Source organism: Diabrotica virgifera, chromosome 5 (genome assembly GCF_917563875.1).
Source record: "Diabrotica virgifera virgifera chromosome 5, PGI_DIABVI_V3a".
NCBI classification, from domain to species: domain Eukaryota; kingdom Metazoa; phylum Arthropoda; class Insecta; order Coleoptera; family Chrysomelidae; genus Diabrotica; species Diabrotica virgifera.
In genome coordinates, this window is record NC_065447.1 from 5975248 (window position 1) to 6000000 (window position 24753).

At 32.1% G+C, this 24753-nt stretch overlaps 1 protein-coding gene across 5 annotated transcripts in view; it reads left to right on the top strand.

The window, feature by feature from the left end:
• The window catches only part of LOC114341352 (rab GTPase-activating protein 1-like), a 121895-nt gene that overhangs the window by 14586 nt on the left and 82556 nt on the right, over positions 1-24753 (top strand). For all 5 annotated transcript variants that reach the window (XM_028292311.2, XM_028292438.2, XM_028292172.2 and 2 more), the window contains exons 5-8: positions 2219-2433; positions 16301-16455; positions 18391-18579; positions 24061-24348. In XM_028292311.2, coding sequence (XP_028148112.1) covers positions 2219-2433; positions 16301-16455; positions 18391-18579; positions 24061-24348 — 847 coding nt within the window. The remainder of the gene's footprint in view (positions 1-2218; positions 2434-16300; positions 16456-18390; positions 18580-24060; positions 24349-24753) is intronic.

The following is a 24753-nucleotide window of genomic DNA, read 5'->3' on the forward strand; positions in this document are numbered from 1 at the left end:
GAATTTTTCTAATGAGTAACTGATCAAAATGTGCTACTAGCAATAAGAATTTTTCATCAGCAATTCCCTGATAGACGAAAACCAAAAAGAGAAACTTTTGAAAGTACACTAAAACGATTTCAACAGTCTAGGTCTACATAGATAGTTAGATTATAAAAACGTTCTTCCTAATATGCAGATCCTCAGTTACACTAAGGATTACATTTAATTCATTTTATTTATTTACAATAGTTTTTATTCGATCAGGTTTTTGGTAATTTAAGTATCCAGTCCGTTAAAACCGTTTTAGTATACTTTCAAAAGTTTCTCTTATTGCTAGTAGCACATTTTTGTTATACTCTCCTACCACAAAAACCATTTTGATCAGTTACTCATCAGTTACTCATTAGAAAAATTCATATTAGTAATGGTAACAAAGCAACTGGAACTATAAAAATAGTATAATGTCAAATTGTTTAGCTTTATTGTCATAGCCAACTAGGTAGAATCTTGTATGTTTTTATTAATATTTTACGCACCAACAATCTTAACTACGTAGGTATTTGAATATCTCATCCAATATTAATAAACTAAGGATCGATCAGTCTAGATTAATATTTACTTTTTTTTTGAAAAATTATTTTTGATTGAATATTTGCACAGCCACCTAATAAAATTTCACGTATTTATGTTGCAATTAATGTTTGGATTAAAGAATCACGAATAACTCAAAAATTAAAGCACTTAGGTATAGGTAATGCTTATGAAATAAAAAAGTACCATAAAATATCATTTCATTAGAATACTAAAATACAGGGTGTTTCATTTAAGAAAATGTTGCTACGAAATTAACAATAAAAAGTAATTATCTTTTAAACCACCTCGTATAATATTACAAAACCTTATATTTTAATAAAGAAGAAGTCGAGGAGAATCCAAAAATGGAAAAATATACAGGGTGTTCCATTTAAAAAAACATAAGTTTGTGTCACCCTGTCAATACGAGTGACCCTGTATATCTGAAAATAATTTTAGATTATGGTACTATCCATGCCCCAACTTTTACCTAAATAACTTTTTTTTGTATCTCTTACGACAAACGAGTAATTGGACTTTGTCACACTAATGCCCCACCCTGTATATAACTCGTAACATTTCTGAAGTTTTTATTCTTATCCTGATAAAGGTTATGAATTTTTCAAAGGAAAAGGTGCGGATTTGTGCATTGCAAAGTTTAATCGCAAAACTTGTGTGACGAAGTTTAAAATTTAGGTTCTTAATCACTTTTGTTAAAATAGAGAGTACAAAAAAGTTTTCTGGTAAGTTTTAGCTCAAAATGTTTTATAGAAAAAAAAAATGCAACAAATTGAAAAATAAAACATGAGTACAAAGAAGTTTTCTGGAAAGTTGTGGATCAAAATGTTTTATAGAAAACAAATGGTGAAACTTTTAACATCTACGTTATAAATCCCCAAAAATATCGTTAATTTTTCTAGATACTGATCATTGGTGGTGAATGGCTAATTTTGGTCTTACTTTATGTTTTTGATGGTGCTGAAAACGAAAATCAAGTTTATTTTGAATTAAAGGTGGGTGAACATTGTCAAAATCGCAATTTTGCCCTAAAAATAAAAAAAACTTAAACCACGTTTTTCTTAAAATTTAAAGTTGCACCATATTTTTTCTATACCACATCTAGACCTAAAACTCCCCATAAAACTGCTTTGTACTCTATGGTTTAACATAAACATAATCAAATAGATAAATCTTAAATTTTTTCACTTAATTTTTGCGATTTAACTTTGCAATTCATGAATCTGCACCTTTGATTTTTAAAAAGTTCATAACTTTTATGAATAAAAGACTGAAAGACTACAGTTGCTTTCATAGTCTTCACAACACAGACTGAGTTGGTCCTGTCAATGAGTGTTGTAGACCCAAGTTGGAATCCGCAATCAACACCAAACCATCGGTGTATCTGATACTCTTGATATTTATGTCAGTCACATTGACACCATCCTTGGATCCTCCATTGTCTCTTTAAATAGAAATTCGGAGTAAATATTAAATAGCATGGGTGACAGAACACATCCTTGTCTAAAGTCTAACTCACCTCGTAAGTTCTAGTTCTGCGGAGGTGAAACCTTCGATAAAAACTCTGGCGTTTTGGTTTCAGTACAAGTTTTCTAGTATTCCATTCAGCCAATTGTGTGTTTCTTACTAATGTTATTTTTTCCAGGTTATACGATGCATTGAGCAATTCAGTGATATCCCGATATGAGATTCATCGTATTCTGTTTTACGCACGTGGACCAGCCGATAGTCCCGAGGCGAGTTGTTTCGCTTTTACATGGTCCCATGGAGAGACCCAAGAATCGGCCATTTTTCAGTGTCATGTGTTCAGATGCGACATAGGAGAGGCTGTTTCGCGCGTTTCGTCTTGTTTCGCAAAAGGTAAGTGAAAAACCAAAAAATAACTAAACATATAAAAAATATTTTAAGGTTGTGTCTGAACTATTTATAGCGTGGTAGGTATAGGTAGACGGTAAAAATCATTTGCAACAGTATTTCTTTCTCATTTTCTATGAACACTGAATTATTTCCTTATAGTCCAGAGAAATAAGATTTTTCTCGTGACACATCCCCCTCCAGGCCGAAACCAAATTTTTTGAGTAGTATGGACATCTATATTAATAACCTATATGTTTCCTGCAGCGATTTTGATGATATACATATGTAGTTATAAACAAATGAAGATCAAAAAACGGTAAATTTTCGCTTTTTCGTCCATTACTAAAAAGTGAAGCATTCTAAACAAATTTGACAATAAGGAACTCATAACTCATATAAGAAAACTTCAATATGGCGTTCGCTGAATATGTCTATCCTTATTTGTTGCTTAGAAAATTGCAAAATAAGTTATAAATTTTGAGATTTTATAAATGTTCATAACTTATGTAAAAATTAAGTTAGAACCTTCTTATTACACGGAATGCTGAGACTTCTTGTGCTTAAATTATATTTTAAATTTCAAAGCAATTGGTCAAATAGTTTAAAAGTTATTTAATTTGTTTATCCCAAATTCATTTTTTTTAAACACTATAAATCAGAAAATTATGAGGTTACAATATTACTTCGGACAGTTTATAAAAGAAGAACATTCATACTATTAACTTAATAAAAAAAAGAGTGTGTGTGTACTTTGTACGCACGTAAGAAGTTATACTTCTATTATATGATTATATGATTATAAACGAAATTAATATACTTTTTATTTATATTTTATTTAAATATTAAATTAATTTATACTTACTACTTCTCAAACATTTTTATTAAAACAGTGCCAAAAATTAAAATAATAAAAAAATAAAACACACACAAACACATTAAAAATGCCACAAATGATTTCTGAACATTAATTGTCGGAAAATTTTTTAACTAAATACGTATTTTCTGAAAATAAAATTATATAATAAATATACTTACAATCATAAAATGTATAAAAAAAAATAAAAAAATAAAAGTTTCTATTGGGATTCGAACCAACTTACCACGCGGCTGGTATTTGCGTTGTATTGGGATTCACTCGCATTAAAACTTCGCCACAGATACAGCTTGTCATTATGTGCGAAGATCGTCTAACTAAACAGATTAACCTTTTGACATTTTTAACTTATGTAAATCAAATTATTTTGATTTTGAATTGAAATGATTTAGAATTGAAAAAATACAACAAAACATAGAGTAAGAAAACAATATATTAGGTGAATATTGATAGAAATTTTGATGGTAATAAAATTATGTAAATAAAAGTATTACATACTACTTATGTATTTTGGTAGGTTCAAGGTAGGTATCGGAGCCCGTATAACGACTAATAAATTTCGCAATCACTTGCGTCGTGCAAAGTGGCTATGTTCAAATATCATAACAAAATTTGATCAACTATTTATAAAACATTTACCAGTGAAAGATTCTTTAGCTTTGAATAAGCGAGATCTGCGGCACTCATACTAGTCACAGTTTGATGAGCTTTCACATTGGCATGCAACAATCATCTCTTCTATGTAAATAAGTCCAAAAATATAATATGAAAACTATTTAAAAAGGCAGTATAACCATTAACTAACTTTTTGTTTGTTGTTTCTCTTCCTACAAATTTTAAAACGCAACAAGCATACATTATAACCAAACCACAGTCCCACAGCTGTGCCACAGCTGCCATATTGGATAATTTTTGTCATGTCATTTAAACATCCAATCAGAACAAACTTATAATGCGCATGCGCCCGGTCGCTAGGTTTTACCATATAAAATTTCACCGTCATTACGCCCGTAAAGAAGTATAACTTAAAAAAATGACAAAAAGTAATTTTAAACAGTGTAAACTATTTTGCAAAAACATGTCGAGTTTTTGATTACTTATAAATAATTAGAATAACTTTTTAACCGTTACCCGTAGAAAAATTATTTTTTCATATTTAGAAAGACTTAATTTTTATACACATTAAGAAAGAAAGACAGTTGTCCTAGGACAATTAGCGACGAAGTTAGCCCCCCTTTTTTAATTCACATGTTCTTGCAAAATAATTTTGCAATATTTAAAATTATTTTTTGTCTTTTTTTTTTAAATTAAATTAATAGTGTAAATCTTCTTCTTTCATAAACTATCCAAAGTATTACTATAACTTCATCATTTTCTGACTTATAGTGTTGCAAAAAAATGAATTTGGGATAAACAAATTAAATAACTGTTTGACCAATTGCTTTGAAAGGGGTATGATTTAAGCACCAGATGTCTCAGCATTCTGTGTAATAAGAATAATAAGTTAATTTTTACATAAGTTATGAATATTTATAAAAACTCAAAATTTATGATTTATTTTGCAATTTTCTAAGTAACCAATAAGGATAGACATATTCAGGGAACGCCATATTGAAGTTTTTTATACGATTTATTATGAGTTTATTATTCTCAAATTTGTTTAAAATGCTTAACTTAACTTTTTGGTAATAGACGGAAAAAGCGAAAATATACCGTTTTTGATCTTCATTTGTTTATAACTATGTATATCATCAAATTCGGCTGCAGAAAACATATAGGTTATTATTATAGATGTTCATACTACTCAAAAAATTTGATTTCGGCCTGGAGGGGGTTGTGTCACCAACGGGATATTTTTTTTCCTTATTTCTCTGAACTATAAGGGACACTTTTATTCGATAGATAATAGTATTTTTAGAGCAGCTCTGCCTTATTTTTTTTTTCTTTGAAATAGTTACTTTGTAAAAAACTCGTTTGGGGCCAAAAATGGCATAAACTTATATGTTAATATGGATATATATTTAATCACTTACTATTGGCTGCAATATTGAACATTAAACTAAAAGAGTGTGTACTGTAATGTCCAATAGATCTGGACGGGTAAAAAGCAGGCCCAGAAGTTGAGTGCTATATTGGGTAAGATAAAAATTAACCCATGAGGAAGTTTTGTCTTAGAATTTAAGTTAAACGAAGAAACTCAGCTTTAAATACGTCCATAGGGCGTTAAAAATGTTACTTTAAAGCACTAGTAAACTAGTGCTTTAAAATTTTTAAGAGGAAACAGTAGCGATCAACAGGTAGCAAAAACGCGTTCCAAGATTGCGGCGGTAATTTTGAATATTTTTTCAAGATATTTGGCACACGTATTCGTAATATAATAATGAATGGCGGTACAGAGCCCAATTTGAAAAATATATTAATAGGTGGAAATTACTCTGTAATTAAATACAATATTAAAAAAACGAGCCTGTACCGCCATTAAGAAGAACAAAAAAATACACTTTCTTCAAATAAACTTTTTTATCCGATGCCTAGATTTTGTGTCATTTTGGAACTACTAAAATTTTTTATTTCATTAGTAGTTCCAAAATGACACAAAATCTAGGCATGGGATGAAAAAGTTTATTTGAAGAAAGTGTATTTTGTTGTTTTCTTAATGGCGGTACAGGCTCGTTTTTTTAATATTGTATTTAATTACAGAGTAATTTCCACATATTAATATATTTTTCAAATTGGGCTCTGTACCGCCATTCTTTATTATATTACGAATACGTGTGCCAAATATCTCGAAAAAATATTCAAAATTACAGCCGTAATCTTGGAACGCGTTTTCGCTACCTGTTGATCGCTACTGTTTCACCTTAAGGCCCTGCAGTTAAAAGTGAATTGTCAAATTGTGAAACGTCAAAATATTTATATTTCATTTATTAACATTAATATTAATAGTACAACTTGGGCAATTTGAAAAAGGTGGTTTAAAAGGTTTGTTTAAATTTAATTTTTCTACAACCGTGTTAAAAATGCAATTTTTAGCACTCCATACGAGCGTTAAAAATGTTACTTTAAGGCACTAGTGCTTTAAAATATTTTTAAGGCACTGCAGTTCGTATTGACCGTATAGACAATTTTGATGTAATGTCAAAAAAATGGATGTCAGTCAAGTTCAGGTGAAAGTTTTTGTAGATATTGTCCTGTAATTACGTTTGTAGAAAAAAAGTTGTATGATATGCCTGTTAAAAAGTACATTTTTAAGGCACTCATGTGAATTGCAGAACTCGCTGTCGCTCATTCTGCAAACTTTCACATGCGTGCCTTAAACGTGTACTTTTAACACTTATATCATAAATAACTATTAAACTGTATTATTGCATTTTTAACACGTTTGTAGAAAAAAACTATTAAAATTAGTTAGAATATACAACAATAAAAGTAAGATGTTATTCTATAGTTGTTATGATTTACGTATTGACAGTATAGGCAGTTTTGATGTAATGTCAAGAAAAATATAAAAATGGAATGTCAGTCAAGTTCACGTAAAAGTTTTTGTAGATATTGTCCTGTAATTGAGAATGAATAAATTATAATTGTTGATATATAAGACGGTTGTAGAAAAAATATTGTATGATATACGTGTTAAAAAGTAAATTTTTAAGGCACTCATGTGAATTGCAGAATTCGCTTCGCTCGTTCTGCAAACTCTCACATGCGTGCCTTAAAATTGTACTTTTAATACTTATATCATAAATAACTAATTTCTATTAATTCTTGTAGAATTGTTTCACACACACAGAGCATTCAGTAAATAAATGAACAGTTTAATATTTATTACTTCCAGACGTTGTTCTGTATAGAAGCGTTTGTTTAAAGATATAGAACAATTTTTTATTGTTTGTTATTCTGTACAAAACTGCTGGCAAGATTATTTATCTATATATCTATTTATTTATATACGGATACCCCCATTACAAAAAAAATATATGCTAACATACAGTATAAAATCAATCAATCAATCTCTATAAGTATAATTATTAAGCCTGTGAGTGATAAAAACGAAATGAAAAATATGCGATAAAAATAATATACTTATTTCTTTTTAATTCTAAAATAGGGTATATTTATTTTTATATTCGTGAACATCAAACGATGTGGGATTTGCACTCATGGCCCCCTCCCCCCTGCCGTATACCGTCGTAATAAGCAAAGTCCTCCCTCCCCCTTTTCAACGACGTAGTTTATGGATGTTCCCCAATCCCCAATGGGTTTGTGTTCTCCTAGACTAGACAGATTGCAGGATCTATCGCTAAGGAATTCTTTGTACTTTTTTCCTCTCGATGTATTGACGACGAAATTTTTCATAAAACGCTGAAATGGATTATAGTTCCAGAACTTGATTATCATAATCAGAACAACATTTTAATTATTGTACGTCCTATAAATCAACAAGAAATAACAATAGCGATAACAACGTGCAGCCAAACAAAGAAACAGCCATATATCTTGACGTTTGGAATTCTAAAATTATCATAGGGTAATAAATAAACTCGTTCTGTTTTGCAGACATAATCAAATCGAAACAAAAGCTATTAAAATTTGAATGCTTTCAACGTAATTCGATATCTCGCACGTTTGTTTCCATTCAAAACCCTTTTTTAATAAAGATAAAGTTTATGTGTAACAGATTGCTATGTTACGGGGGTGTTCGAGATTTTTTGACGACAATAATGTGACGTTTGAAGGATTTTGTTCTTATAGAAAAGCGAAAACTCTCAAATAAAAAACTCACTATTAAAATAAAAATTAAAATAGCAAATAATTATTTAAATCTGAAAACTTTTCTTGTTGGAACTTCTTTCTGGTACATCCCTAATCTCTGTATTAACTAACGTATTAGTTTAAGTTTATAACGTATATTTTTTCCTATGTTTTAGAGCCGGGGCTCTATCCTAGGCCTAAATGCTCTGTCTATCCGAGGCCTAAATGCTCCTATCGACCCCTGAGCGTCAAATTGTATCCCTGTCTAATATCCCAAATAGAAGAAAAGGTATCATAAATATTCTTCTTCCTCTCTTTTTTCATTTGTGTTTTAGCTCCCCATATATTTTTGGCCGGTATTTAATTTTTTAATCCTTGCAGATGACACCAAGGTCTTAACTGCCTTTTTTTCAACATACTTTGTCATTGACTATTTTTAATTCCTCTGTTATAACATTGTTTCTTACTGTATCTCTTTTCTAGTTACTCCCTGTACCCTTCGTAAATATCTCGTCTCTGCTATCATCTGTATCTTACTTTGTTGTTGCTTACTTAGTACCCAGGACGGCCAGAACTCACACCCATGACCCATACATAAGAATTGGTATAGCCTTAACAACGTTTGTTTTAGTTTGTTTTGTTATTTCTTTCTTTTTGATTATTTTTCTTCCTATTGCCTGCCAATTTTTTCTATTGTCACCCAAGTATTCAAACGTGTTCACCTCTTTGATTTCTGTTCCTTCAATCTGGAGTTGTATATCCACTCTGTTTTTCGCTATGATCATCATTTTTGATTTATCCTTGTACAAATTCATGCCTAATTTGTTTAAAGCTTTGTGCCATATTCCTGCTTGAGGAGCAGCTGAGTTGCCTGAGTAAGATACAAAGAACAAATGCACAATACGGGCTCAAACTAAACATCGCAAAAACCAAATGGATGTTAGTAAGCAAAGCAAAAGCCAACAACGACCAAGACAACTGATATTAGACAATCAAATAATTGAACACGCGGATTCGTACATCTACAGTTGAGTCCACTAGTCTTTACCCGTGCGTCATCATTTAAAGCATACGAAATAAGTCGGAAATTTACATAGATATAATAACTTGTAGATTAGGCCAGCTATGGGCCGCTCTGTGCATCGAGGTGTAACGCCGATATCAATGACGCCATTGGTCAATATTCATTTTGAGTGCTCTAGCCATCTTTGTCCGTCATAGAGCGGCATCGCTTAGTAAAAAGAGATAGATAGACCACCGATCGACTGCCGCGCGTTACGCTTTTTTACTCAGTATGCGTTGTCTACGGTTAACATGTCTCTGGAAATTTACTAAACGCAACGGCAAGTGGATATTATTCCGATCACGGGTTATAGTATAAAATTTGACGTTATCAAATAAATAGAATGTCAAATTTCAGTTTTGCTTTAAAATTTTGGTGCATAATTACAGCTACATTTGAAGTAGCTTAATAAATTCTTTTATTATCATTGATTAATAAATAAATAAACAATTTATAAAAAAATTCAATAACATATTTTCTTTTTGATATTTTATTCACTTTGGCGGAACATTAAACACAAGCATTCCTTAACTCTGTCAATGAGGTTAGCTTTGTACTTTGTCAAAATTAATCGTAAAATATCATAAACTTATAAAATTTCTAACTCCAATATAAAATTAGTTGTGAAAATAACTGTTTGTTTGTATACTATAAAAAACTTCAAAATGCAAAAATTCAACAAAACAACAGCAAAAAATTCAACAAACTGACAGTCACAAAGTAAACAAACCAAACGTCAGAAATTGTACTTAAAATATGTGACAACATCCCCAATCGTCTTTCTTTGTACCTGTCTTTCAATGCACTGAGTCTAGATCGTTCATAAAAATAACATGTGATTTTACTTAATAACAGCGGCAGCTGGTTTGTCATTAGTTTCATGCGTGGAAGAGAATGATGCTAGATAAAAAGTATGTGTTTTATCTCGCCAGGTATTAATGACGCACGGGTAAAGACTCGTGGACTTAACTGTACTTAGGAACAGTTAATTTAAGTTGGGATCAAGCGAAGGAGATACGTAAAAGAATAGAAAAGCAAGAGCGTTATTCACTAACATGAAGCAAATTTTCACCTCTAACAGCCTCACTCCACCTCTCAAAATCTGACTTCTCAAATGTTATGTATTCCCGGTTTTGTTATATGGAATGGAGGCGTGGACAATGACCGAAACATTAATGAAAAAAAGTAAAGGCCTTCGAAAAGTGGACGTATATCATGGACCGAACACGTGACCAACGAGGATAAGTAAGGAGAGAGAGGTAGGAATTACTATAACAAACAAAAGAAAGTTCCAAAGTCTCCAAAACTTGCGGTAATGGTTCGAATTGTCATCTGACGAATTATTAAGGTCTGCCGTAAACAAGGTTAGAATAGCCATGCTAATTGCCAACGTTCGGAACGGACAAGGCACATGAAGAAGGAGGTGGTGGCTATTCGAGGAAATCTTGGACCATCCTTTTTAAGTCAGTGAACGCTTGATACATGTAAATACATTATGTATACACGTGGAAGTCTTCATCCAGCCTCAAAAGTCCACTGCTGAACATAGGCCTCCTCCCCTCGTTTCCAACCCCATCTACCCTGCGCCGTTCTCATCCATTTTTTATTTAGCTTTCTTACGTCGTCAGTCCATCTTGTAGGCGGTTGACCGTGTCTTCTCTTGGCCTCCATTCTAATAACCTCTTTGTCCATCGCCCATCTGTCATTCTGGCTATGTGTCCTGCCCATCTCCACTTCAACCTGGCTATCCTTTCATGACGTCAGTCACCTTTGTTCTTCTCCTGATTTCTTCGTTTCTGATTTTGTCTCGCAGAGTTATTCCTAACATTGACCGCTCCATTCTTCTCTGCGTTAGTCTTAGTTTGGTAGCCGAGGCTTTAGTTAAGGTAAGTGTTTCTGATCCGTACGTCAAGACTGGGAGGACGCACTGATCAAATACCTTTCTCTTTAGGCATGTGGGCAACTCACTTTTAAAAGTTTCTCTCAGTTTTCCAAATGCTGCCCACCCAAGGCCGATTCTTCTCTTCAGTTCATGAGTCTGGTTATCCCTGCCAATCGTAGTTTCATGTCCCAGGTATTTATATCTATCTACGAGTTCTATTTCTCTCCCACCAATACTAATATTCTGGTTGGGTACCAAATTTGTCATTATTTTTGTTTTTGAGAAGTTTATATTTAAACTTACATTTTCTGTAGCCACAACGAATTCCTGTACCATCTCTCTTGCCATACCTAGATCCTCAGCTACTATGACTATATCATCGGCGAAACGTAAGTTGTTTAGGTATTCTCCATCTATTTTTATTCCCTTTGTCATCCAATCCAAACTCTTGAAAGCATGTTCTAAGACCGTATTAAAAAGTTTAGGTGACATTGGGTCTCCTTGTCTAACCCCCCGTTCTATTTTTATGCGATTACTGTTAGTATGTAATTTGACGGTGGTTGTTGCCTGTAAGTATATTTTGCATAATAATTTTGTATACCTATAATCTAGCCTGCATTCTTTAAGCGCCTGTAATATGTTGCTAAGCTCAACTGTGTCAAAGGCTTTGTGAAAATCGATAAAAACCAGAACTAAAGGTTTATTGTATTCCACTACTTTCCCTATTAGGGTTTTTATACTTTGTAGATGGTCATTTTTGTTATGTAACGTGGAAGTGTTCGTGTTTAAAAAAGTCCCTAATTCAGCGTGAAGTGGTTTTCGAAGAACCCGGCGTGTCAAGCAATTAAATTTTATGACTTTCGCCTGGGATGTCACAGTTTATAAGGATTGTGTAGTTATATTTTAAAAAATAGTCATAGTCGATTTTGTAAGGTCACCGGAGAAAGAAATAAAAACTTGTTTTAAGCGACTTGTGTATGTTGAATAGGAGTAATTTTCGTGCAATTGAAAGCTGTTTTCTATTATACGGTATGTAAATCTTTCAGCTGTACATAGGCAATATACATTAAGGTAAGTATGGCAACTGTGCCCTCTCGACGACACTGCTTTCATCAAGGTCCCAGTGTCTCGATTTTTGACCCTTTGCTTCGTTATCAAACGTATTCGCTTCGTATATGTTTAGTATACGAAGCGTATACGTTCGATAACGAAGCGAAGGGTCAAAAATCGAGGCCCAGACGTTTTAACTTCTAGTATCTATTTTATTTTAATTTATAAAATACTTTTTATTTGAAAACTAATTTCGAAATTAAACAGACGTTTTTCCATTCTCCCAGGCAAAAATATTCAGCTACTACATTGTCATGTTTTGACGTTTAATGATGAGTTTTAACACTCTTTTGCCCAATGTACTTCACAAGATACATTACTTTATAATTGGTTTTTTAAATATTGCGGGCTTTTTCAATAGTTTAAACCTTGTTTGTCACTATCAGCCGTCCTTTCTCTATACAGTTGGCTATTTTTGTTTGATTTAAACGGTTTCAAAGTATTAAGTTATGTTGATTTATTTTTTTGTTCTGTGAGTGTGCGCGTTTTTCATGACATCAACACAAGCGTTAACCTTCGGATGACCAAGCGGGAGAAATTGTGACCCCAGCGATGTTTTTCTTAATAAATTCAAAAGTATTTTCAATTTTTAACTCATTATTTTTTATTTGACTTTAATATCATTCTAGATATCCTCATATTTTGAAATAAAAAAAATTCCCTATATTTTACGAATAAAAAATATATTCTGAAGTTGATGTTTAGTAAAATACCGTCTATTATGTGTAATTCCAAGTAGTTTTACGCTAATGACGTCGACTTTACAAAGTAACAAGACACTTACGCAACATACACACTACACATGACACTAATACTCATGTTGTGACTGGCTGAATGACATAAAGTAAAAAAAACTTCATTTTTTTGTTAATTGTCATTTTTGACATTTTTGACCTGGGGTCATTCCCCCCCCCCCCTTGGTCATCCGTGTAACAGAAAAGGTTGGTCATCGGAAGGTTAAATTCAGTTTACCTACTGTTACTATTCTAATAAAATTTTTTTATGAAAACCTATTTAAGTGACATTATTCTGTTATTTAAGTTTAATTGTTCACAAGTTTTAGGCACTAATACTTTCTGGTTTATTTACAATATACTTTTATAAAATTCCAGTACACATTAGGCAGCATAAGAGGAAGGGGGGATGGAAATAATTTTAAATATGATTTTTGCTTAACTGGGCCCTGAAACAATAAAATGCTAAAAAGAAATTATCATGGTTTGAGGATTTCTTCGTTTGGGCAAAAGAGAGTTAATGAGTACTAATTTCGGCTGACACAAACAAACGTCAAAACATGACAATGTAGTAAGTAACTGATTTTCGGCCTGAGAGAATGGAAAAAATACAGTCGGAAAAATGAAAGAATACCCATGAACGATCATATCAAGCACATATTTTGGATTTTCTGCCTTTTTCTATAAATAACAAACGAGAGAGATAGATTATTAAGTGTTGTCTACTAAGCAAAAACGTTATCAAAGACATACGCAGTTACATATTTATAATTGACAGAGTGAGACGGCGATACAATTGTTCAACGTAGTTATAATTATTTAGTAGAAAATTTAAACTCACACTTTACTATTTCTGTACTTCTAATGTCATTCTTAGAAAAACATTCAACATCAGTAGAGATAATGATTGTATAGGGCTTTTCATTCACAGTCATTTGTTTCGAGCTTCTGTCATGTGTCACATAATATTAATATGTCTACGTCATACGTTATTGGTATATAACAATGATACAAACTAGAGACGTATGACGTAGATATATTAATATTATGTGACACATGACAGAAGCTCGAAACAAATGACAATCGATGAAAAGCCCTATAAACTACTATTCGAGTTATCATGCTGGTCAACTATAATCTGATAGATTCAATTTCTGTCACTTTGACAGTGAAACTGGGTTAGGTTCGGTAGAGTTTATAAATTTTAATAATCAGTCGTATTTACTTAAATAAACTCAGTTCTTTTAAAAGCTATTTTGATATTTTAGTAAGGTAAGTTTGGTAAGTATTTATTTAATTAAACAAGTCAATAATATTTGTAAGTAATCATCTGTCAATATGGTTAACTTCTGTCTATGAGTTTGCCAAACGTGTACATATTACTCTGACTTTTCAATCATAGTGGATAAAATTACAGATTAGTATATTTTTACGAATGTACATTTATTTGCAGATAATTTCTGGAAAATGATCTGAATTCATTAAGTTTGCTTTCATTTAAGTCACTTAATGCAGCCGACATAAACGACATTTTTTAAATTCCTGTTACTATTTACGTCCGGCAACTTTAACATGGAGAAATTCATAAAACTATATTTGCGTACTCATTATTTTTGTATTATTAATCTATATCAAATAATTAATTACGGTAGTAAAAGTAACATTTATTACCAATAAATATATAGGTATTAGATGGGTATTAGCAGAAAAAGAATAACATCACAAAAAATGTTTGACACATTTACGTAGCGAAAAATCGTACGGTGGGGTAGTAGTCACATCCGTTTTTTTACAGTATTAACTTAGTTTAGTCGTTGTTTTGACTAGAGTCAACAAATTAAAGTAACATTTATTACCAATAAATATATAGGTATTAGATGGGTATTAGCAGAAAAAGAATAACATCACAAAACATTTTTGACACATTTACGTAGCGAAAAATCGTACGGTGGGGTAGTAGTCACATCCGTTTTTTACAGTATTAACTTAGTTTAGTCGTTGTTTTGACTAGAAATTTTTGATTTGATTCGTATGCATATCGTCGATGACGCATGGGTATTCTTTCATTTTTCCTACTGTATGTCTGTTTAATTTTGAAATTAGTTTTCAAATAAAAAAAATGTGTGTGTACTTTGTACGCACGTAAGAAGTTATACTTCTATTATATGATTTCAACGAAATTAATATGCTTTAAACAGTTTATTTATATTTTATTGAAATATTAAACTAATTTTAATACTTACTACTTCTCAAAATTTTTTATTAAAATAGTGCCAAAAATTAAAATAATAAAAGAATAAAACACACACAAACAAACACATTGAAAAATGCCACAAATGATTTCTGAACAATGTATGAAAAAATTTTAACTAAATACGTATTTTCTGAAAAAAACCAAACCATTTTCATTTCCAATAATGACACGAGCCGTCTCACCGTGCCTCGTAGAGTACGTTAAGCCGTCGGTCCCCCTGGGCTAGTGTACATCGACACTAGTTACTTGAAACAGGGTTAAAGATGTAATTGACATTCACCTTAAACTTTTACCCACGGAATCGATGTGTCATCATGTGCGAAGATCAACTAACTAAACGGATTAAACTTTTGACGGTTCTGAATTTAACCAAATTATTTTGATTTTGAATTGAAATTATTTAGAATTGAAAGAAATATTAGAATACAACAAAACATAGAGTAAGAAAACAATATATTAGGTGAATATTGATAGAAATTTTGATGGTGATCAAATTATGTAAATCAAAGCATTACATACTATTTTAGTAGCTTCTTTTTAAATTTTCCAAATAGGTATGTCCTACCTATGAAATGTTTTATTAGGATACTGAAACATTTACAATTATTACGTACCTGTCGCTTTTAAAAACTATTTAAAAAGTCACTACAATATTATAAACTTGCATTTTTCTCTGCCATCACAACAATAAAAACTAATATACACAACATTAATTTGTTTATGCAAAATCTCCATATTGAACAATTATTGACAGATGATTTTAACGCCCAATCAGATCCCGTATAACGTTTATACCCTACTGTATGTGTGCGCATGCGCGCAGAATTATGAAATTTTACTCTCAATCGCGCCTAAAGAAGTATAACTTCAAAAATATTTTAAAAATTAAAGTAAAATAGATACTAAAACGTAAAAAAGTGGGGGTTTGACGACACCAGTGTCATCGAGAGAGCGCAGTTGTCATATTTAGCTTAATGCATATTATATAATATGTCCTGCTGAAAGATTTAGGTACTGTATATTTGCGAACATAGGGATATTTACCTAAAGAAACTCGCAGATACCCCACACGGAACAATCCTCTTCATAAATAACTTACCAAGCAGTCCCCGTATTTAACTACTACATAGTATGTAAACACTTCTATTTTTTAACACGTAGTTTTTAAACAGTAGTTTTAAATGTAGTTTTTTTGAAACAGCTTTCCAGAGAGTGCCCAGATCCGTGAGTACAATGAGTAGTTCCATAACGTCTGGCGGAGACGTTATGACCGGCTCGATGACCACCAATTCCGAAGCTAGGATATTGTTGTATGTTTTCGAGGTTAACCTAGAGATAAAAGAAGATGATGGCAAGGTAAACACATGGAATTATCGTAGTGTTTATATAATTTAATAAAAGTATAAATAGGGGTAGGTACGCCTTAAACATTTTTGTAAAAAAAAAACAAAACAATGCACAAAAATAAAAGTAAATTTCTTCGTGTAAATTATAATTGTTTACTGAGTGACAAAAAAGGTAAACACCTACGTATGTTTATTAGAATTTATTAATTTTTGTATATTGTGTTTTTTTGCCATGGACAAGTGATAAAATATAAATTATAAATAGGTCGTCTCATGATATTTTATAACATTTTTAAAAATATGCTGTTTAATGACTTGGAAAGGTAAAACAGTTAAGTAAATCCAGTCAAAACTCTCGAAAAACTTAGTTGCTTGTATGAGACCTGAAAATTTTCTTTTTCATAATATATTTTCAACGAAAACTTTTCGTTTATAAATTCGCAAAGTCTGTGTGTTATTGAGTTGCCGCTCCTGCAATACTTAGAGCAGATTTATCGATGGATTCCTATGTAGTTTTGTCTTCTGAATCCAAATCTGAAAACGGCATTTCGATATCTCTAACCGTCTTCGAGATAATCGACCTCAAAATCTAAAATGTTACCTCACAATCCTTTTATTTTCTGCCGACACACTAAACGTCATCGTCAGCTGAAATCGTTGCTAGTAAGTAGGCTAGTTTTTTTAATCTGAATTTGTTAAGCAAAGCGTAGGTTATTTACATTTGAATTTGACACTTCGCGAATGTCAAACTAAATTTTAAATTTAATATTAATAAAATATCAATGATATTTGATAGTGAATTTAATTATTATATAAAATAAATACAATGTTCAAAAATACAATTTGAGTATATTTTGAAAGCAATAATTTATTAACAATTTTAATAAGGTTTATACGAGCACACGGCTTCCCCTTTAATGAGAGTACCTAATGATAAATGGACTGTTCCATTTGTTATGAAATGAAAATTGTTATTATAGTCGGTTCGCTAAACTCAGACACAACTGGCTAGTGATTTGAGTAGGTAATTTTTTTGTTTTTTGTAATTATTTAATAATTATTAACTATTTAGTAATTATTTTTTTTGGCAAATTGGTAAAATTACTGACTAAAATCACTAGCCAGTTGTATCTGAGTTTAGCGAACCGAATATATGAAATGTTGTTTGGAATAAAAAAATTATGGTCTGATATGTGCAATTGCATCCTTTTAATGGAAAAAATATTTGAAGATTTTTCTCAAATTATGGACACCAACAACATTTTCATTTATAACTCTTTTATTTTTAATTTGGTGAAGAAAAGTTATTCTTCATAAAAAGCTCTTCATGGTCTAAGATTTATGATGCAACCATCATATATCAAATTTTATTAATTTTATACGAGGTAATATGAATAAAATATGAATATCGATCAAGAGTAAAGTACCTTTATAGTTCACAACATTTAAATTAGAATGATTAATTAAAATACGTAAATAAACAAAGTTTTCGTTATAATAATGCTCGCATTTTCAGCTTGTTTTAATATAAATTGAAGACGCATTAAAAAAACATAGCTTTGGGGTTTTAAAGGTGGCCCACCTTACGCAAAAATCTGGAAAAAATCAGAAATATTTCTTTTGTTTTACTTTTGTACACAAAATAAAAAAGTTCAGAAATAAAAATGCATTTTTAGGTTATGTACACTCAACTGACGGCTCTATAAAAAATAGACAAGTTTTGTAAAAGCCTCAATTATGCGTATGAATTTTTGAAATTTTTTAATTGATCGCATTCCACATAAAAAAACACATAAAAGCGGATAAATATATTTATCGTATACTTTTTTTGACACTTAGCACATTTCATTTAATATGAAAAAATGACGCATTTCTTCAATAATATCACGTTATTAAATTTGTTGATTTATTTAGTGGAAAAGTAATTAATTTCTGTTGTTTTTAGGGTTCTTATTCGACAGTAGGCAAAGATAAGAACGGATTTAGGCTGAAAGCGAACGTAGGAAAACAGTTGAGTCTAAGCATCCGACAGGTATCGGATAATGGTCCCCATTTGTTCATCGAACGTTGCTTTGGAGTCTTAGTGGCTGCCGGGAGACACGTCAAACATTCTGACATGAGATTGTTAGAAATGGTAAGGATATAATGCGTTTTTTACATTTCTTTGTTAACATCATTGTCAACATTTACTACACTTTCATATTTTTATGGCTTCTGTCAGCATATTTGTACATTTTTTAGCTTTTCCTATATCGTCAACCTAATATGTAAACTGCGTAACTCCATTTATCCAAATTTTACAGGAGACACAAAAAACTCTCTCTAAATATGACTAATGCGAATACTACGTATCTCCCATTTTATAAGATATGATGCTAAAGGAGTATTTTATAGATACACATATCACTAAAGCCGGAGATGCACATGCCTGTTACTAGCAGACTGGCATAGCAGTATCTAGCAAGCACCAGCTACTGTCCCCAAACTGGAAAGTGTGTAAGTTACTGGCATACTCGCAAAGAATTTGATTTTTGTTGCTAGTACCGTGCTGTGAGATGCAAGGCGCATGCGTGTGAGTGTCACTGGCATGTGTGAACGCGCGCTACCTCTACGGGCATGCCAGTAGCTACCAGAGAATTGTCAGATTTGTTATTTTGAAGATAAAAATTAATCATTTTATTTTAAACTTGTTTTAAAAATTTTTTCGTTGGGGTGGTGAAAAAATCATCAAATTCATTTCTATTTATAGCTATGTAATTAGAGGGAATTTGGAATTTACCTAATTCATCTCCATATAAAAGTAAAATAGGGAGCGTTCAAGTATTACGTAACGCGATTGTTAAAGATTTTTGACCCCCCCCCCCTACGTAACGCTCTGTAATGGGCGTTTAACTATTGCATAACGCAACTTTTGAAGATTTTTGCCCCCCAACCTGCGTTACGTAATACTTGAACGCTCCCTTAGCCCGTGACAATACTTATACCAAAATTCAAGAGGAAATGGGTCGGATTCATTATTAAAGTTCTAACAATTATCCATGGCCATAAGCAATATTTGCTTGTTAAATTCATTCCGAATACCTTCCATGAAACTCAAAAACTTTTAATTACAAAACAAATACTTTAGTTTCACATGAAAACCACTCAATTATTTACTAGCACTGACATGTGTAAAAGGCATGCGAGCAACTGGCCTGCCCATTACTCGCAAATGTGTTTTGTGCATGCCAATTAAGCCGGCTACACACATGCCTGTAAATTAGGAAATTAGCTAACATCCCAGTGACTGGCATGCACAAAACACATTTGCGAGTAATGGGCAGGCCAGTAGCTCGCATGCCTTTACTGGTAAGACGAAAAAGGGTAGATTTTTACACATGCCAGTGCTAGTAAATAATCGAGTAGTTTCCATGTGAAACTAAAGTATTTGTTTTGTAATTAAAAGTTTTTGAGTTTCCAACAAAAAAGGCGATCCATGGAAGGTATTCGGAATGAATTTAACAAGCAAATATTGCTTATGGCCATGGATAATTGTTAGAACTTTAATAATGAATCCGACCCATTTCCTCTTGAATTTTGGTATAAGCATTGTCACGGGCTATTTTATTTTTATATGGAGATGAATGAGGTAAATTCCAAATACACTCTAATTACATAGCTATAAATAGAAATGAATTTGATGATTTTTTCACCACCCCAACGAAACATTTTTTAAAACAAGTTTAAAATAAAAGGATTAATTTTTATCTAACAATAAAACATTGAAAACGTTTGTTTTCTATACTTCCACAAAATTTATTATAACTATGTGACTACAGCTGTTTCGGCAGAGTGCCTTTCTCAAGTGATTTAGTTTTAGTGTTTGCCTTTTTAAAGTCTTTAACTGAAGAGGCTGAGGAGGAGTGGGGAGCTGTTTGTCTCGAGTTGGTCATTCAGAATTATATCTCTATTTTTTAATTTATTAATTTCCATATATTCTAATAAAGATAGCTTAAGGCCTTTATTTTGAATATTAAGCTATCTGTATTAGAATCTATGGAAATTAATAAATTAAAAAATACCGATATAATTCTGAATGACCAACTCGAGACAAACAGCTCCCCACTCCTCAACCTCTTCAGTTAGAGACTTAAAAAGGCAAACACATAGTAAACTAAATCACTTGAGAGAGGCACTCTGCCGAAACAGCTGTAGTCACATAGTTATAATAAATTTTGTGGAAGTATAGAAAACAAACGTTTTCAGTGTTTTATTGTTAGATAAAATGAACTTCCATCAAGTAAGGGCCGAATCAATCAATTATTAATTTTTATCTCCAAAATAACAAATCTGACAATTCTCTGCTAGCTACTGGCATGTCCGTAGAGGTAGCGCGCGTTCACACATGCCAGTGACAATCACACGCATGCGCTTTGCATCTGACAGCACGCTACTAGCAAGAAAAATCAAATTCTTTGCGAGTAGCTAGCATGCCAGTTAACGTACACACATGCCAGTTTGGGGACAGTAGCTGGTGCTTGCTAATGGTATGCCAGTGTGCTAGTAACAGGCATGTGTATCTCCGGCTTTACTGGCTTATGCCAGCAACTGGAATGCCAGCTACTTTCCTCATTTACAGGCACGTGTGTACCCGGCTTTTCATTTGTATATTGTTTATAAGTATTTAATATTACTTACAACCAACTTTTTCTTGAAAATATCACTTTCTAAACTGTGATAGGTCAGTCGTGTGGTATGACAAACTAGGGAGTTACGTATTTTCGTACTGAATTTGGTGACAAGGGAGATACAGTGTATACGAAGAGGTCGCTATTTACTCATCTGGTAAAAATATGCACGTGTGTCCTTTTTTAAACGATAAATAGGGACTTTTTCAAACAGATGGCCGTAATAACTCATTTTCAGAGAATTACGGAGTTACGCAGTTTACAGATTAGGACGACGATATTCTACCAACATTTTGCACTTTTTTTGTTTTCCAAAATATTAAAACAAGTCTTTTTTATTGTTCAAACAATTAATGATGTTTTAATAAGCTTACCGTGCATGCGTTAGAACTTTAAACGTCTAAAAACGTTGTTAAATGACCAATGTTTTTCGTTAATTCGAATAATATTCGTTTAATTAAAAAAGCTTCTATCTAAATCTTCTATTTATTAGCAACTGACGTTCTGCCGAACAGCTGCTAATAAATATACAAATTAATAGTAAAAATAATGACGTTGTTATGGGGTCAATCCAAGCCAAGTGGTCCAAAGGTGGTTGCTTGACTATTTTTAATATTTTTTTATTTTTCTACCTTTTAAACTTAGTCTATAGAGAGTAAAAAATTGCATTTATTTTATTTTTAAAAAATTTAGTTTGCCGATGACGGCCACTTTTGTTAAAGCGTGTCGATCATTTTCACGGAAAACATGGCTTCGCTCTTTAGCCAATATTTTTACTGAGGTTTGTCCTAGAACAATAAATCAAAAACCAAACTTTTTAGAAAAGTATGCTCTAAAAAAATTTCCTGTAGCATTATTTAATTTCAAACTACCCTTAAGGCCTTATATGAACCTCAAAGTGTGAAAAGGTAAACTGATATAATTCCATTTTCAGCATTTTTTTAACAGCATAAGGCAAGCCGATAATGGTGTGTAATTTTTTTTCTGGAAAAGGCATACGTACATACTTTAAATAAAAAAGTTTGAGCTTTGAGACTTGAGTAAATTTTTTCAAAAAAATCTCGAAAATGTAATTTTTTGAAAAATCTCAAAGTTTGACCCCTTATATCCCTGGTGGGCACGGTTGAAAAAATTTGAAATTTGGCTGAATGTTAGCCCCTAGCAAGTAGAATAAGAAGTAAAAATTTGGAGTTGCAGACTTACGTCATATAGGATACAGGCCTGAAAAAATGGTCAAAATTTGATCGTTTGCGGGCAGGGTAATTAAAATTCAAATAAACTGTCTAATGAAATAAAAAATGAATGTATTTTCAACAGATTTCACAATGAATACAAATTTATACAGGGTGGGCCAAAGAAAAGAGTCCACCTCGATATTTGGCAATAGTTACCTATTAGAATTTAAGGAAAATACATTGTACTGCTATCAGTAAATACAAAAAATGTTTATTTCACAAATAAACATTTCTTTTCGCTTAAATTAAATCACAAACAGCCTCCCACCTACCTCTTGACAGTTTGAACATTTAATTTAAGCGAAAAGCAATGTTTATTTGCCAAATAATATTTTTTTTTCTATTATATGACAGCAATAAAATGTATTTTGAGTTAAATAACTTACATACATTCTTCTTTTTGTGTCAATTACTTTAATTCAAAAATTATTTTTTGGCCACCCTGTATAAATAATTATATTATTGCTTATACTACTGAACAGAGAATTGAACACTCTTTCAAATGAGATAACATACGACCACTATTCCCATTTTAAAAATCATCAATTACGTCATCACGCCCAGATGGATGACGTCACTGACGATGACACGTCATGGAGACGTATGAAATATATATAAAAAAATTGTAATTTAAAAATAAAAATCGACTTGTTTCGGCATTCCCTTAAAATATAATAACTGCCAAATATCAAGGTGAACTCTTTTCTTTGGACCACTTGGACCATTGTCGGAATCGTACCTTTAGAGTAAACGCAAGTGGAGAAGCAAAATTGCTAGTGGAATGGGGGGCCTTAGAAGGTGGATGGATATTACTGTTAAGTTAGCACAGAAGCTAAGGAGAAAGTGATGGTGAAAGTAGAGTTGTGACAACCTTTTACAACCAGCCAGACCAACGTGGAGATACCTGTTACTCGTTTTTAGGAACGGCTCTTGGATCAGCGTTTAGGGATGCAGCTTATGATTAACTGCGATATATTAGTGGAATTTGTTCTAGTATGTCGTAGTACTCATCAGGAAGTTCGTTTCTGGATAATTGTAGAAGATTGACATGCGAATCTCGTGACCTAGGTATTTATAAGCCATTACCTTGTTGTTGTTCTGAAGCTATTTCCTTGTGGCATTTTTATGATTAATTATTTATATGGGAAATAAGCCACAATTAAAATGAAAAAAATAATTTTATTAACGTTTCGACGCCCAAATCGGGTGCCGTTGTCAAAATATAGTAATATTTTGTATTTTGACAACGGCACCCGATTTGGGCGTCGAAACGTTAATAAAATTATTTTTTTCATTTTAATTGTGGCTTATTTCCCATATAAATAATTAACCATTACCTTGTCTATGGAGCTTGTTCCTGCGCATATATCTTCGCTAAGTTATACATTACTGAACAATTTAATGATAGAAATTGAAACTTTTTCATCATTTTGGCTTATTATCATTACAGTCGAACCCGCTTATTGGAATAGCTTTCGTGCCAAGCAAAAGTATTCCTATAAGCGGGATATTCTAATAAACGATCATTAGTGGCTAGCAGAAACTTTTTGGTACCTCAAATTTCTATTGCTTTAAGCGGGATATTCTTTTAACAGATATTCTAATAAGCGGGTTCGACTGTATCGCGAATCTGAACAGTTTGCAAGGTGTTCACTTAGTAAAAGAAGCTATTTTGCCAGTATTTCCAATAATATAGTACTTATTCTTTTTCAGCAAGAACAGACTGCTTCCGGAGCAGCTGCCTCTCACGAACGTAACTGTACGTTAATATCTGCCGACTGGGACCCAACGGAAGACAATTTTGAACTACTGAATACCGAAACCCCGAAAGATTTCAAGCAGTTCATGACCGTGGCTGTAGATTTGGTCATCAGAGGCATACAGGAACCGGTGAGATTTTTAATCGAGACTCCTGTCCGCGTGTATTCCCAAAGTGAGAGGACTTTTTGGTATTTCCAAAGGAAAAGTCTGATCCAGCAGTTTTTCTTAAACTTAAAAGAGGTAAGTGAGATTTAGTATTATGCTTATATGGTATTGAGCCACAATTGTTGGTGCAATGAAAATTACATTTCCTTATTAATTACTGTTTGATGTTTCGTTTTCCACTCCTGAAATCGTTCTCAAAATGGAAAAGAAATTAAGTTTGAAAATTCTCGGAAAAACTTTCCCAGAATGGATGAAGTGCTAATGAAAGTGGAAATGGAAAATTAAAAGCTGAAAATGTAGCAATAAAATCAGAAACTAAAGCACATGAACAAAGAATAGAAGAGCTAAAAAGAGAAATAACAGAGAATGAATACGGAGCCGTTCTGGCATGAGACGGAAATGCTCTCAAACTTTTACTTTAGTTGTCATCCACTGCTCTCAATGTGAAGACTTAATTATAACCTAGCAATCCACGTATCT